Source organism: Psammomys obesus, unplaced genomic scaffold (assembly GCF_907164565.1).
Source record: "Psammomys obesus unplaced genomic scaffold, mPsaObe1.curated_primary_1811, whole genome shotgun sequence".
Classification (NCBI taxonomy): domain Eukaryota; kingdom Metazoa; phylum Chordata; class Mammalia; order Rodentia; family Muridae; genus Psammomys; species Psammomys obesus.
This window is the reverse complement of record NW_026596244.1, coordinates 3,880,279-3,897,695: the sequence shown is the minus strand read 5'-3', so window position 1 is coordinate 3,897,695 and position 17,417 is coordinate 3,880,279. Positions and strand designations below refer to the sequence as shown.

Here is a 17,417-nt window from a genome sequence, read left to right as displayed (position 1 = left end):
AGACTATCAAAGCAGATGCTGAGGCTCATGGCCAAACTTTGGGCAGAGTGCAGGGAATCTTATGAAAGAAGGGGGAGATAGTAAGATCTGGAGAGGACAGGAGGTCCACAAGGAGGGCAGAAGAACCAAAAAATCTGAGCAGAGGGGTCTTTCCTGAGTCTGATACTCCAACCAAGTACCATGCATGGAGATAACCTAGAACCCCTGCACAGATGTAGCCCATGACAGTTCAGTGTCCAAGTGGGTTCCATAGTAATGGGAACGGGGACTGCTTCTGACATGAACTGATTGGCCTGTTATTTGATCACCTCCCCCTGAGGGGGGGCAGCCTTACTAGGCCACAGAGGAAGACAATGCAGCCACTCCTGATGAGACCTAACAGACTAGGATCAGAAGGAAGAAAAAGAAACCCTCCCCTACCAGTGGACTTGGGGAAGGGCATGTGTGGAGAAGGGGGAGGAAGGGTGGGATTGGGAGGGGAGGAGGGAACTAGAGGGGTGATAAAAAGTAAATAAAGTGTAATTAAAAATAAAATAACATAAAAAGAAACAGAAAAAGGTATCTAAAGGAGCAAGAAAATTGAGTAAGTGTTCACAAATTCTGTGCCATTGTCATGACTTTTTATAAACCTAAATATGCTTTCCAGAGTGAAACGCTTATTAATGAATAAAAAAAATCAGTAAACAAATTCTTAAATTATATAAGGTGCATCTGAGAGTAAATTTATAAAGATACACAGGTTGATTTCACTTGTATTGATATTTTAAGCTGAGTTCATGAAATACTTTAAAAATAGAATACAGGAAAAGAAAGGAGATAAATTAACATTGATTGCTAGTTTTTAAAGTCTACTTTATTTGGGGTTCCTTCAGCTTCTTCCTGCCTTCCAACCCCGAAATTCTAGATAGGAGAGAAAGAAGGGTAGAAGGGAAAGAGGATGTATACAGCTTTGGACTTAGTTCTGACCAAATAGGGGTGTTGGGCTCTTTGGGAAAAGAGCAGTCTCCATCTTCAGGAAATCTAGCAGTCCAGCAACAGCAAATGGTAAACATGGCAGGATGAACAAGCAGCCTTTTTCCTCTCCTGTCAGTCTCCTTGAAGTGTTCCTTCTTCCTCTCTCTTTGGGCTCTGGTATTTAAACCCTCTTAGAGTCCTCAGAGTTAAACTATCTCCAGCTGGCAAAGACCATGCCCCAAAGGAGACAGTTATCAGCTGTGGACAAAGGCAGTCCCATTTCCCACACTTGGGATTAAAACAGAAACTTATTTTACATAACATAACTGAGTATTTAAAGAAACAAAAACTTCCACTACAGCACAACATGGAACTTTTACCTAGTTGACCTCTTTAAAAAACACAGCAAGATTGTGAGAGATGGGTCAGTAGAAAGGACTTTGCTGGTGTTATAGAAGACTAGAGTTTGTTTCCAGGTACTACATCTGGAAACAGGTACTACAACCACCTATAGCTTCAGCTCCAGGGGACCTACACTTTCCCTGTTTTCTACATTTATTTTCATGAACAAAGCATGGACACACACACACAAACACACACACAGAGGAGTGTCATTATATAGAAATAAAATTGAGTCTGGGAGTTTAAGAATTGTTTCATGATTTTCCATAGTTAAAAAATCTGTAAAGGAATTGGGAATAAAAAATAGCATGTGGGAGAGTGGTGAGCATGAAAGGACAGGACATATAGCAAATGGATTCAGAAGTAGGAAGTTGGAAAGTTCTCATTGTTCTACTTGACTTGAGGAAGGTGGATATTTTCAGGTCTTGTGTTTCTTACATACTCATAGTAACTTTTGGAAACAAAAGTTTCATATTTTAAGCTAGACATCTGTGACAATGAATGTCAAGTATCTGAACTTATTTTCTCTTCTCTAGTGGGATTGTATAGTGGTATAAAACATTTCCCTCTTGTAATAGTCTGAGTTCTTTAAAGAGAACTGATTGTGTGTGTTTGTATGTGTGTGTGCGCACGTGTGTGTGTGTATGTGTGTGTGTGTGTGTGTGTGTGTGTATGGAATTTATTAGAGTAGCCTGCAAAGTCTGATTAGTCCAACAATGACTGTCTTCAGAAGGCCAAAAATCCAGTAGACAGCCATAAGAATGGGTGTCTCAGAAGTTCCACTCTGGTGATCAAATCATTAAATCATTCCTAGGCATGCCAGCTGCTTGAGTTTTATTTGATTGCATATGAAACCAAGCTGACAACCAAGATTAGCCACCATGGCTCCCCAAGTTTCATTGATAGGAGATTTTGTGTGCCTTCCAGCTCATCTAAAGTTTTCTTATAGTTTCATATTGAAGCTTAAAAGCACTGATTGTGTTTTGCTTTTGGATACTATCAGACAATAGCCGTGGTTTAGGAGGTACTGACACGTGACAATAATGCTCACCTTTTTTGTGGGTCATGTCACCTGAACACAAGACAAGGGAAGTATGCATTTGCTTCTGTAAAGTTTTCTTTTGAATAACTTTCCCGTGACCTTGCAGCTACAGAAGAGTCTTTGTGGACTACACCTTTGTATTCCCTCTTCTACCTACGCTATCACCTGGGTAGTGGGCATTTTATTCAAGTATGTATTCACTAGTTCGAGCAAGTAACACGATCATGACATACAAACATGGAAATAAACATACTTTTTTGTAAAAGTAAAATATATATTACCATAGAAAGTATCTGTCCATCCTTGTCATTGCTATTACATTTTATCATGACTTATTTTCTTCCAGTATCAGGTCATCAGAAGAAATGAATTTTAGTCAGAAATATAAGAAGAGAAATATTTATAAGGAAAAGCCAAAGAAACCTTGCTGTGGTGAAATTATACAAAAATCATCCAGTAAGTAATTGCTATTGACACAGTATAGATGACATTTTATAAAATGACATTTTATAGAGTAACGTGATTAGGACAACAAGCTATGTTGTCTAGCAAGAATGTTCATTTTTCCTTCATAAATATAATGTGTGATTCTATTCTCTTCATCTCATGAAGGAGGAGGGTAAGGCTTGATCCTATTAAATAACATGCAAGATTTATCACATATATAACATATCTATAAGGTCTAAGCCATCTAAGCCAGAAAACATATATAAGGTACTTGCTATAGTTCCAAAAATAAGAATAGCACCAAAATCAAAATACTTTCCACTTACTACTAAACAAACAAACAAACACTCTTTTATTTCTTTTTTTATTAATTACACTTTATTCACTTTGTATCCCCCATAAGCCCCTCCCTCCTCCCCTCCCCATCCCATCCTTCTTTCCTCTTCTTCGCGAATGCCCCTCCCCAAGTCCACTGATAGGGGAGGTCCTCCTCTCCTTCCTTCTGATCTTAGTCTATCAGATCTCATCAGGAGTGGCTGCATTGTCATCTTCTGTGGTCTGGTAAGGCTGCTCCCCCTCAGGGGGAGGAGGTGATCAAAGAGCAAGCCAATCAGTTTATGTCAGAGGCAGTCCCTCTTCCCAACAAACACTCTTAAAACCCCAAAATAAGACAAAACAAAAAACAACTAATAAAGGACAAGTAAGATGGCTCAGTGGGTACAGCATTTGCAAGCCTTACCACCTGAGTCTCCCTGGGTCACATTGTGTCCATAGCAACCAGAGAGGCCAAATGCTGTTTCTCCCTTTTCCTTTGTCCATTCAGTCAAGTCACAGCCTATGAAGTGGGGCCAGATGTATGCTCACCAGGTGATTGTGAATCCAGACTCACGGACAGTGAAAACTATGCATCAGTACAGTTATGAGTGGAATTTAAAAATGTTGATCTTATAAATGTTCGGAATAGGAGGAGAAGGAATGAGGAAATCTTGACCAATAGAGACAGTACAGCTGGATAAAAGGAAGAAGTTGCCATAGGCTATTGCATAGTAGGGTAACTGTGGAATACTTTCATCACAAAATGGGAAGATATATTTATATTTATTTAGATATTACACAATGTCTGTATGTGTGAAAACATCACATGGCACCAAATTATTATTATATGTTTGCTTTTTATGCTAGTGAAAATTTTAATCAAAAATATGAAATTTGTGAAAATTGTATTTCTTCCAGGAATCTCAAAGCCGTATGAGGAAAGTATCATTATAATCTAGTTTTTTCTTTTTTTCCTAGACAGGATTTCTCTTTGTAGTTTTGGATGTCCTGGACTCAGTTTGTAAATCAGGCTTGCCTCTAAATCACAGAGATCTGCCTGCCTCTCACTTCCCAAGTGCTGGGGTTACAGGTGTGAGCCACCATGCCAGTTTCTAGAAAAATTACAGAAAAATATAATTGAAAAACTCCAATGGTGGTATGTATCTGCACTCCCAGCATTTAGAAAGTAAAGACAGGTAATTTGAGTACAGAATTTTTAGACTGTGCTGGGAAATATAGGAAGACCCTGTCTCAAAATGATGATGATGATGATGATGATGATGATGATGATGATCATGATGATGATGGCTTATGATAATTGAAACACAGAATCATTGTTATACTAAAGTCTATTTCTTAGAAGCATAGATGAAGATCATTCCTGAAGCTATAAAATGTAATGAAACTGGCCTTAAACACATATTTAATAGCTGAACTGTCAGGAAAGAAATATATTGACTTTAGGTGAAAATCCTCTCAAAATGTACGTGGTAACTTGTTGACAATGTCCATAAGCACATCTTTGTCAGGGACCTATGACATGAACTCTAACCAGTGCCAGCTGTCTTACCACAGACCATGGCTTCATAACTTATGAATGGTAAATGGTGCAGAACTCATCAGTTGTGTATATTCTGATGACTTATCAACAAGGGACTTGAGGTGTTGTAACTGCGATGAACCTTTACAAAAGGGCATGATTATTGGTCTTAGCATCATGACTCTCAAAGAGTGATTATTGGTCTAGCACTATTGCCATTATGAAACACATTAAAATGCGTTTTTAAAAATGATATTTATCTTTTTCAAAAGATAAATAGTATCTTTATCCTATTTTCATCCACATACACACACAAAATAAAATAATAAATATCAAAAAGCAGAGGCCAGGGATGGCACATGGTGACCCATGGATTAATAAGCCCTCTGAATGATAATTCTGATGGGTGACAAAGGTGGAGAATCATGGACTTAGGGTTTGCCTTGCAGACCTAGTGCAGCACAATGGGAAAAGCACCGTTCTTGCCTCTGCAGGACTGATACCACAGAACATAAGACTATTCCTTGAATTAGTATTTATTGACTTCTTAGTCCTCACGTGTCACATGAGGCAAAAACTTTTGTCAGTCTGTTCAGAACTTTGTTCTTAATGTGTGGCTCACATAGATCCTTTACTGTTCCACAGACAAAAATAAATAAAATGCTGTTCTCTTTTTATATTATAGTTGCGTGGAAGTATATCTGTCAATTCAAATTTTTAGATTTTTTTTGTTCAAGAAACACTGAAAAGAATATATTCCATTTCACAAAAGATATAATTTTCCTGGAGATTAAAGAGAAATTGAAGCCTTTCCAAAACTGTAGAATGTCAGCTTTCAAGGGACTATTGTAGAAAAATATAACACAATGCAAAATAAATGAAAAGGAAGCCTTGAGTTTCTCTTTGTCCCTTTTAACAGGAAGGACTCTATGGGTTTCTGTTGAGGAGCTGTGCTTGGAGGAGGCAGTGATCCCTGCAGCTGCACCAGCTGAGTAATAGGAAGCTTAAAATTAAAAAAAGTGAATTTGGAAACACATTAGCTTGTTTCAAAGAGTTAATGACATTGTCCTTTTTCTCTCCTCCTTCCCTTAAATTTGCTGTTTGAAGGCACATTTGGGTCCTTAAGCCTTAGAATCCTGAAAGAGCTGCCCGAAGTGAGTAAACCTGCATTTCTTCTAGACCCCGGCAAATTCTTTAAGGAAGATCTAGAGAAGGATGAGCCCCAAGGCCCACAGTTTCCTTTGCTCTCTGAAAGTAAGTCCTCAGCTTGTCTACAATCACCATCCTTTCTTTGTGCAACTCAATCAAAGGAAAAGGGAGTAAAAGTAGAATATCATGAAAATAACACATTTGCCTTGTAGGTTGCTGTGAAACAAAGTGTGGTGTGGTTGTCAAGATTTACAGCTCTGTGCTCACAGATAGAGGAGCCAGCAGGCTGAAACACGTGAAATGGATTCTATTGTGGCACTGCTCGGAGAGCAGACTGCCGTGGATACCCTGAATCAGCCATGCCTCTATAAATAGAGGCTACTTAAAGCACATTGTCTCTAAGGCTCCAGCTGCAACGTGGGGCTAATAAGAGAGGACAAGGAAGCTTAACTTGAAAAATGCAAGTGAGGTCTCTGAGGATTTTGAAAGAACGTGTATACAAGCATGCTCTATTTTTTTTTCCAGATTATTTTAACAGTTTGCAGTTTGTGAGCATTTGAAGAATAAGATCTGTACAAACATCTTTCCTACAAAGGAAGCCTTGTGGGAATTCAGGCAACACAACCTGACACTGGGCAAGGCTCTGAGAAAGCATATGGCACTGTAGGGGATCTCATTTAAAAGAATTGATGGAAATGGAGTGTTTTCAATGTGTAATACTGAAAGGAACAGAGCTCCATGACAGTCATTTGAGACCCAGTCTCTAAACTTCTCCAATTTCTAACCTAGGATTCAACATCATTCTTGAACAATACTTTTGCAAGAGGGGGTTGTTTTCTTTCCACACCGAAAGACATTTAAACTTCTTTTTACTTAGTCCTCAATGGAAAAGGAAAACCAACTGGTCACATTTTTCTTTTCAAATTTCAGTTATCATCTGGAAAAACTGTCTTTTCTTATCACTACACTTTTCAGTCTCCAATAATCATTTTGCTAGGTCTTTCTTAAACTTCCTCTTTTCTAAATTTGTAAATATTTGCATATTTCTTTTCGGTTTTCTGCCCATTTCTCCTAGACGTATGTATCCATAAACTTTATGTCTTTAAAAAAATAAATTTTATTTTTTCACTTCATATCCTGATTGTAGCCCCCTCCCCTCCTCTTTGTCCCAGTCCCACCCTCCATCCCATCCCCTTTTCCCTATGCCACCTGTCCTTCTCCTCAGAAAAAGGGAGCCCTCCCCCATCAACCCACCCTAGCACATCCAGTCACATTAGGACTAAGCTCATCCTCATCCACTGAGGCCAGGCAAGGCAGCTCTGCTAGGGGAAAGTGATGGAAAATCAGGCAACAAAGTCCATGCAAGAGACACTAACCTGCTCCACTTACTAGTGAACCCACATGAAGATGAGCTGACCATCTGTTACATATGTGTATGGGGCCAGGTCCAGTCTATGCGTGCTAGTTGGTTGATGCTTCAGTCTCTGCAAGCTCCCATGGGACTAGGTCATTTGACTCTGTTGGTCTTCTTGTAGAGTTTTGTCCCCTCTGGGTCCTCCTATCCCCTCTCCTCACCACCTCTTCCACCCCACCTCTTCCACCGGACTCCCAAGCTCCACTTGTTTGAATGTGAATCTCAGCATCCATTTTGATCCCCTGCTGAGTGGAGCCTCTCAGAGGACTGTTATGCATAGCAGAGTATCCTTAGTGGTGTCAGGGGTTGCCCCTCTCCCATGGCGTGGATCTCAGGTTGGGCCAGGCATTGGTTGGACATTCCCTCAGTCTCTACTCTATCTTCATCTCTGCACATCTTGTAGGCAGGGTAAATTTTGGGTAGAAGGTTTTGTTGGTGGGTTGGTGTTTCTCTCCCATCACTACTTTAGGTCTTTAAGTGCACAGAATGGGGCATCCAGTATGTCATCATCATTTTTTTATCAGAATAATTTACCTTTAAGAAGGATACGTGTGTGGGAAGATGGGTCTAAATATAAGGAATCGGCTATTGGCTAGATTTTGGATCTCTGGAACCCATGTGATTGGATGGGCGTGCATGGTCACAGCCTGTAACGCTAGCACCCAAATCAACAGAGTCAGAGAGGGGATGCTCATAGGAAGCTGGCTAGCTACAACTGGCCATCTTGTGAGCTCTGCGTTCAGCAAGAGACCCTGCCTCAACAAATAAAGTGGAACATGGCTGGTGAACACCCGAAAGCACCTGTGGGCCTCATACGCACATGCACACTCACACAAATGTACCAACACACAGGTGCCTACACATATGTGAAGATGTACACATAGGCTCATTACACACATTAAAAACTGAATTAATATGGGAAAAGTTTGTCTTTGCATGAACCACAGAGAACCTGGCAGTAGCTAGTGAAAAATAGATTCAGAGAGTCACGGTAAAGCACAAGGTATGAACACATAAGGGAACCAAGGTGGAGCAAAAAGACAAGAAGACTGAATTCAGGCAAGACAAACACAACACGGAATACATACAAGGCACAGGGTAAATAGTGGGAAAGAGAGGCAACCAAAGGCCCAAACCTTTCCTCAGCCTTCAGAGTCCCGTCCTGTGTGTGTGTGTGCTCAATCTACAACATCAGGAAGGCAACTTGAGTTCTCCTTATAGACAGGAGAGTGTTCTTTGGGTGGGCATGGGGCTGGGTTGATATCTGGGTAACAATACTGCAAATATATAAAAGACTAAGGAATTTATGAAGAACAATAATTTCCTTGATTTCTTCATTTTATATTTTTTCATAATATTCTGAAAAAAATTAAAGGATATACAGTTTCTTTCAAATTTTCTTTCTTTAGCTTTTCTTCTTTTTTCCCATGGGCTGGTCAGATGGCTCACTTGGCAGAGGTACTGTCATACAGACCTAATGATTCAAGGGTATTAGCTGTGATTCACCTTGGAAGGAGAGAACTGACTTTTTAAAGTTGTCCTCTGAATTCTGCAAATGCTTGTGGCACTCATGTGCCAGCTCTGGGCTTCCATCTCTGTCAGTCTTTCTCTTCCACAGTAGAAATGATAAATGAGTAAAAATTTAAAGTGTTTGAAATCATCTGCCTTGTCTTCCAGTGAAAATAGTTCAGTCTTTCGAGAGCCTTACACCGTAGCTTAGTCACAGCAGTGGCAGCAGGATTTGTGATATAGCACAACGACGATGAGGGTGCTGTGCCAAAGGCACCGGCAGGAGACGGAGTCCTTCTGGCTGGAGCTTAGGAAGCACTTCAAAATAAGAATCTCATCTGAGCTGAGACTTAACGGATGAGTAGGGTCTCAAACTGTGAGAAAGGAGATCTAGAATTCAAGACGAGAAAAGATTCATGAGGGGGAAAAGAGATAAAAATAAAAATGATTATGCAATGGCTGCAATGGGCAACTTCATCTGTTGAGACAGTAACAGACTTAGCCACACAAGTAGAGGAGTTAGAATGAGGCGAGATGCCACCTAGAAATCAAGGGGACATTAGAAAAATTGTAACATGCCCTACAATGGTTCCTGGAGTTTACTCATTGCAGATATCAATACTGAATGGATTTCACCCATTCTAGATATTGATTGCCTTCCTTCTAGGTACATAGCATTTCCGAAGGTAGAGACTGAATGTGTTTGCATCAGTGCTAGATGTTGGAGACACAAAGATAATCTGAAGAAGTTCAGCCTTCAAAGATCTTGGAAGATAATAGATAAGCAAACAAATACATCACAGCAGATAAATCTGGGGACTGTGGAAAATACAGAAAGTCTACAGGGAAAACATAATTATGTCTATTCATAACATTAAAAGGTAAACCCAAGGCTGGAGAAATAGCTTACACAGTCAAGCGATTTCCACACCAAGAGTGAGGACCTGAGTGAGATCCGCAGAACCTATGTAAGAACTAGATATGGTGGCGCATGCTTATGCTCCTACTGCTGTGGAGACAGAGACAGGGAGATCCCTGGATCTTACTGGCCAGCCAGCCTAGCCTATCAAAAGTCCTGGGTCCCATTGAGAGTCTCAAAATGACAACACAAAAAAGCCCAGGATGGAGCTGGGGAAATGGTTTCCTCAGTAAGGTTCTTCCCATGTAAGTGTGAGAACCTGAGTTCAGCTCTCTAAGGCGCACAGAAATATGGGTGAAGTAGCACACGCACATAACCTCAGCGCTCCTTTGGTGAGATGCAAAGCAGGGGCAGGAGAATCCCCAGAAGCTCATGGGCTGGCTAATATTCAATAAGTAGTGGTGAACAGTCTCAAGCAAGATGGAGTGTGAGGACAAACACCTGTTCTGTGACCTACACATGTTACATTCCACAAAAAAGCCCACACTCACATATATGAATGGAGCACACTTACACACATACACATCACCATCCAAGCACAGATATACACAGGTCTTAACTAAGGTTTCTATTGCTGTGTTGAAGCATGATGGTAACTCAGGGAGAAAATGCTTTCTTGGGCTTGTGTATCTGAGCCACAGTCTATTGAGGGAAGCCAAGGTAAGGACTCAAACTAGTCAGGAGCCTGGAGGCAGGAGCTGATGCAGACGGCGAAGAGAAGTGCTGGTTACAGGCTTGCTCCTCATGGCTTTCTCAAGGCGCTCTCTGTCTCCTTCTCTCTCTCTCTCTCTTACTTTTTAAGTTTAATTTACTCATTTTTTTACATCCCAGTTGTATCCCCCTCCCTAGTCTCCTCATGGTTCCACACTCCCTCCCTATTTTCCCCTTTCTCTCCTCTCCTACTTCTCAGAGAAGGGGGACCCACCCTCATCTAATACCACTCTAGAGGCTGTGGGACCTAGAAGAATGGGAACAAAATATAAGTTGGACTAAAGTCTCATGCAAAAGCCAGCTCTATTCAGAGCAGTTGACAATTTATACTCCTAGGGTTAAGAAAGGTCACATGAGAAAAGTTCTTTTTTTTTTCTTTTTTTATTAATTTATTTCTTTTTTATTATTAATTACACTTTATTCATTTTGTATCCCCCCATAAGCCCCTCCCTCCTCCCCTCCCGATCCCACTCTTCCTCCCCTTTCTGCATGCATGCCCCTCCCCAAGTCCACTGATATGGGAGGTCTTCCTCTCCTTCTTTCTGATCTTAGACTATCAGTTCTCATCAGAAGTGGCTGCATTGTCATCTTCTGTGGCCTGGTAAGGCTGCTCCAGTTCAAGCTGTATATAATCACAAGGACAAGCTGCATATTGCAAAACATGTTTTCCTATTGAGGCATATAAACAGATAATGGCCAGTTGTAATAAATAATCTGATGTAAACTCACTCCTCTCTGTTACACATGGAAGGAGCATAAGAACACATTCCAAGAACATTTTAATGTTTTTGAGGAAACTGTGGTCACAGGACTCTTGTCTTGTTTTCTTGGAGCACAGAATTTTCCTCACAGTCTTGGGCCATGTTCCAATACAGGAGAAAGCTTTTCTTATGATGGCCTAGGAAGACACTCACCTATGAGCATGGATGAATGTTTTTAGGAGTCATTTTATTGCTATGCTCCTTTAGGAGACCATGGTATTCCGTTTTCCCTAAATCCAGAGCCATACTTGTGACCACCTGATGGTTGTCGGCATGGATTCCTTGTCATGGAGTGGCCTTAAGTCCTATATGATAAGTGGATAGTTATAGCACCTCTCACGGCATATGCCCATATGCCCCTTGGTAGGAAGGAAAGATAAAGCATGGGGAGTGAGGAGAAATACAGACACACATATGTTAGAACTAATTTAAAGTTCAGCTTGGTTTTTTCCTCGAATTTTAAATGCACTGTATAACCATTACGACCAAGTGGGTCTTGGGAATGGAACTCTGGAAAAGATAGGAATGGGGCATTCAGCACATAGACATTATCCCCAGTAAACTTTAAAGTAATAACTTTCCAAGAAAGAAGTTCCATTTATAAAGGTAGTAAAACATAGAAACAATGGCAAAGATTATTTGGCGATTGTACCATATTACTTTAGAACATGGGATGCTTTTGAACACTTCGTAATCCCCAGGTAGCTTTTCAGTCTTGGCTATTGGGCTTTTAATATTCTTTTGTATTCTCTGTCTTATTTTTCAACTTGAAACATCTTGTGCTCCCTCTCCTTAGCATCCATGTTGTTCCCAGTGGGTTCTCAAACAGCTTGAAACTTCCCTTTTATATGTCTTATTCACAGAACTTAAAGCTAGCACAGGGTCAGGTTTCCCAGTAAACTAGCAGAACCATCACACTGATTCTATGAATCTTTAAAACTTTAAGTGTAGAGAATGTGCTGTATTAAGGGCACTTCAGGCAATGTGGGCTTTGCTGTCATTGTGGTCTGTTGAGACAAATTACAAAGAATAATTAGAGATGATTTTATTTAGGTCATTGTAATAGGGATGCCTCTCACTAAGGAGGGTCAACCCAGGCTTGGAAGGAAGCCTGTGCTTTTTCACAAATGAAAAAGTCATTTGTGAGTCTTTGAAAATAATGAAGAAGGACTGAGAGGGTTGTGTCTCAGTAATGTGAGAGAAATTGAGGTGTTTTGTGATTAATTGTTTCTGGAGCACAAAGGACCGATGGGCTTTCTTAACCATTTCTACTTTGTAGAAGCTCAGTCCCAGGTAAAAGTGAACATTGCCTGTGTCAGGCCCTGCTTTGTGGGTGATGGATTAATATCAGTTACTAATGAACAAGCCAGAGGAATCCAGAAGTCTTCTGGGTATGATAAAGCAAGATCTCAGACACAATCTTTCAGCAATCCTTGTTGGCATAGCTCCTGAAACACTTGCTGAACCACATTTTGGGAGGTGGTAGTTTTGGATGGCTGAAACTCTTAGAGCCTGGCAGTGTCTGAGCTGTTGGAATTTAGTTCTTGGTGATGTCATTGGGTGGTGATATGTTGGGCAGTAATTGGAAAAGTTAGTGCAGATGGTTGTAGCTTTATAGGGGAAAAAAAGAACTGAGAATTAGTAATGATAATTTGTACAGGGAAATGAGCTCTAACATAATTTAAACACAGTCACTAAATTGCTGCCTCCAGGGAGGGAAGGAGGTCAATTAAATCTACCTGACAGTAGAGTTGCCTATCCACCAGTAACCTTCTGCTCTGCTTTCTGAGCTGTGATAAATACTTGATGACTTTTAACATGGAGAGAAAATACTTTGGCTCATGGGCTCAGAGGTTTTCTTTCATGACTACTTGGCTTTGCTACTCTGGGCCTATGGCTAGGAATCACACCAAGGAAGGAAGCATGTGACAGAAGAAGATGGTCATCTTACTTAGCTGGACTCAATAGCAAAGTCTCAACATCTGCTTCTAGGGCGAGTTACTAGTGACCTAACTTCCTTCTAGATAATGCATCCTGACCACAATTTTTCTGCCCTCTTCTCTTCCCAGCTTATTATAATCTGATAGAGGCTAAAATTTAGCAGGCCTTTGACAATGCTGACCTAGAACATATGCTGAGGCATTTTACTTGGGACATCACAAGGTTGAGCGTAACTGTTTGAGAGGTAGAGACTTGGTTTCTGCCCTTGGTTGAATCAGAATGCATTTTAGCAAGACCCTCAAGTGAGTCTCACGTCTATTATGCACACTGCAGTTAGATAAAGAGTGCAACTCAGAAGTGTGCAGTATTGAAAATGTGGCTAGAAATATGGGGAAGAAGGTTTTCAGAACCCTGAACATTCACAGATTATCCACAGCTGCTTTCAATGTACTGTTTACATAGCATCTTCCACGTTTCAGGTAATCTTTGAGAATTTTGCTATTGTCGTCAGTCTGATGAAGTTGATAATTAGTGGGGAAAAGACGTCCAGATAGAAGCAGATAAACCAACCTTGTCATTTGTAAGTCAGGGCATCGTATTATTTTAGTGAAAATGGTTTTTTTAGTACTTTACAACCAGCACATACTTTATTTTTATCACTTTAAAAATACTTTGTGGCTGTCATTATAGAAAATGTTGTCAGACAGCCAGCTATGAAGTTAAGTAATGAGTAGGCTAATGCTGCATTTTTCCATGTAGGAAAGAAGGAATGCAAATGGTTATCAAGACAACAGATTTCCATTTTAAGATTTATTGTTACTTATGTGTATGGGTATGTCTCTTTGCATGTGTGTCATATGCACTGGGGCCTTTAAAAGGCAGAAGAAGGCATCAGATGTCTTGGAGCAGGTGTTGCAGGAAGTTGTAAGCTGTCAAACATGGATGCTAGGAATTGAACTCGGGTCTTCCGAAAGAACATCCGAGACCTTGAATGCTGAACCGTCCGTCCCTCCAACCCATAGACACAATTTTTAAATTTTTATTACATGTTTATTTATTATTTATTATTTATTTTATTTTTCTCTATATATGTGGTAGAGAGAGACAGAGAGTCAGAGATTCAGAGACAGAGAGAACATGTTTCCACCATGATAGACATAAAGGTTAAAGGGTAACTTATGGTAGTTTGCTGTTTCCTTCTATCCTGTGGATCCCAGTGGTCAGACTCAGGCTGTCATGCTTGCAGTAAAATGCTTTTACCCACTGAAGTATCTCAACAGGCCCTAGATTTTGATTTTCCAGGACATTCTGGCTGAACACATGAACATATGGTTATGTTTACCACGAACAACTACACTGCTATCATTATTATTGCCCCCCAATCTCTGCAATGTAAGGATCACAAAGTCTGAGGAGTGCGCAGCACCCCTTTGTTTATTAGTTCAACAAATGTGCATGCACGTGTGCATGTATCTATGTAAGTATGATATTTGATCTACTATTAACTAAAGACAGTACTGGGGACTAAGATATAAGCTGTACAAGGTCAGGCAAGGGTTTTCCCCCGTTGAACTTATCATTCAGAGGATACAAGTAAACAAGTTTTGTGTCTTGAATATGAACTATTTTTCTGATGTATTGAGTGCCTGGTCCTCAGGTAGAAGAACTATTCAGGAGATGTGAAATTTTAGGGAAAGGAAGGAAGCTGGTCACTGGGAACATGTACTTTAGGGTTTTTTCTTGTTCCTGCTCCCTGCCTCTTTGCTTTTCTACGGTGGGGTGAGCAAGTGTGCCTACAAGCTCCAACCACCACGGGCTTCCTCCCCATGGGTCCAGGATCGAAGGAGCCAAGGAACAGTGACCTGTTCCTTAAATTTTGTTCTCAGTATTTGTCACAGCAAAGGGAAAACTAACACGATAAATAAATAAATGAAAGAGAATCTGCGCTATGCAGGGAAGTGTAACAGAGCTTTTCACATGCAGTACCCAAATTATCCACAAGAGAGCTATATGATCATGCCGGCCCAAAGCACGTCCAAAGCATCCAGAGGAGGTCTGACTGGAGAGGCAACAGCGCAGGTCTCTACCTTGTCAGGCAAATTCCAAGTGATGGACTCCACACAGACACTGAGGCAGAGCAGTCTAAGCACCATGCACAGAAGTATAAAGCCACTGAGTTGGAAGCAAAATTGGTGTCTGTCAGGGGCAGAACAAAGGTTACCGTATCTGGAGGTCATTGAGAACTCTAGTACAAGAAAAGATTGATAAGCTTGTCAGGGATGATTTCCTGTGAGACCATGGTACCCCTTTAGGGAGTTTCGTTCTCTGAATTTCTGAAAGGATGCTTTCAGCCGCTTTAAAGATCTATGTGACCAATGAAGCAATAGTGGTTGTTGTTAACAGTTGAACAAATTGTTCTCCAAGGTTTTAAGCTGTGTAGCCTTGAAGACAGTGTTGCAGGTTCATAAGTTGGTGTTACCTAGGAAAGATACTTTGTGTGTGTGTGTGTGTGTGTGTGTGTGTGTGTGTGTGTGTGTAAGTGAGCACATGGTGAACATGTGGAGGACAAAGGAGCGATCCAATGTTGGTTCCCTCCATTTTTTCTTGTTCACTATTCTTTGGCTTGGTATTTAACATGCTCAAAAGCCAAGCTTCAGCTTCAGCAATGTTGTTTCTCTCCTCTTTATGTCTGTACTCTATTGTACCTAGTTATCCTATAACCTAGAAAGTAGCTGTTTTTCTGTACTTGCAAACACTTTGCTTTTTCTAGCTGACATTTCTGTTCATGTTTGTCATTTTTTCTTCATCTGCATCTTCATAACAAATAACTAAAATCCTGCCTGCATTTAAACACCATATTAAATGGTACCTAAAGCTTTACCTTAATCCTTTCATATTGTTCTAAGTTTTTTATTTACTTATGTGTGATTTGTGTTGCCTATTTTCTGTCAGAACCATATTCTATATTTATGATTTAATCAACATGAGTACTGCTTCTGCTTTTAAACCAGTTCAAAGTAAAGCCTATGACTTAGCTATGTTGGTGTGTCCCAGAGCTCTAGTACAAAACATTTGCATAATGTCCTTCTGGTATGTACCTGTGGAATGATAGAGTGACACAGGAAGCAAAGATTATTTCCTAGACTGTGTGGCACAAATTCCTCCCATTTCTTGCTGTGCAGTATCACCTGCCATAGGAGTAAGTTGTCTCTTCCTCTGTTTTTCTGTTTTGAAGCTACAGGTTCTTGCACATTAGAATGTTTTTTAAGGATATGTGTGTAATGTGTAGTCATTCAGACAGTCAAACTGTGTGTTGATTATTTTAATTGTCTTATTTCAACACAGCATAATTTGCTCTGGGCTCTTTACAAGCCCTTGATAGCTGTTAAGCAGATTTAAAAACAAAAACAGAAAACATCAGCTTATTTAGTTCTCACCCTTAAATCACCAGTCTCTGCCATTATACCATAAAGGAATAACACAATCTGTGTGTGCATGTGTATGTGTGTATGTGAATGTGTGTAAGTGTGTGTGTATATGCATGTGTGTTTCTATGCGTGTATATATGTGTGTATCTGTGTGTGCCTCTGTGTGTGTGAGAGGAGTCCTTTATATTTAAATAAACATAAATGAATAGCAGAAGCTTAGAAAAAAATCTTCCCAGTACATTCTTGTTTCCAGAAACACAGATTTTCAGGAAAAACAAACAAAGAAAAACAAAACAAGAAAAAAAATCAAATCAAAACACAGAGAGATTTATCTTTGCTATTTCATTTAACTGGGTCTCTTACTAAATGTAATGTTCATGCCGTTTCCTTCATCATTCTGTAGCTTTGAAAGCTGTATTTGATGAGAAAAGCCTATTCCCCAAAGAAATTCTCGACCGTGAAAGACAAGACAAGCCGTTGTGTCAAGAAACAAATGAAGTGAAGATAAAGAGAAATAAGAAGTAATTACGATCAAGTAACAAACACACCACTGTGACATGAAGCAACCCCACGAAGGCTGAGAAATACCCAGAAGTCCTTTCTCTGTTACTTTATGTGTAAACGTTTCCTTTAGGCTATGTGTTTGTGCTGACAGTACTCAGGGTCTCCCCTGTCTTTGCAGTCTAAGAAGAAGAAAGATTGGTTTAAAGAAGAGCAACGCCAAGTGGGATTATCTATTTCAGAAGAAAGTATTTTACCTAGTATTTCCTGTAATTGCTCCAGTAGACAAACATTTATAATGTGTTTTACTACAAAATCTTCATTAAAATATGTGAAAGAACTCTTTGATCATCTCTCCCTGAGGGGGTCGCAGCATTACCAGTC

The 17,417-nt window shown here is 40.1% G+C and overlaps 1 protein-coding gene across 1 annotated transcript in view; it reads left to right on the top strand.

Annotated features, from left to right (window-relative positions):
• Positions 1-17,057, top strand: part of Wdr49 (WD repeat domain 49) — a 161,008-nt gene extending 143,951 nt beyond the window's left edge. The window contains exons 16-18 of the mRNA XM_055596556.1: positions 2,745-2,854; positions 5,808-5,954; positions 16,936-17,057. Coding sequence (XP_055452531.1) covers positions 2,745-2,854; positions 5,808-5,954; positions 16,936-17,057 — 379 coding nt within the window. The remainder of the gene's footprint in view (positions 1-2,744; positions 2,855-5,807; positions 5,955-16,935) is intronic.
• Positions 17,058-17,417: the final 360 nt, after the last annotated feature.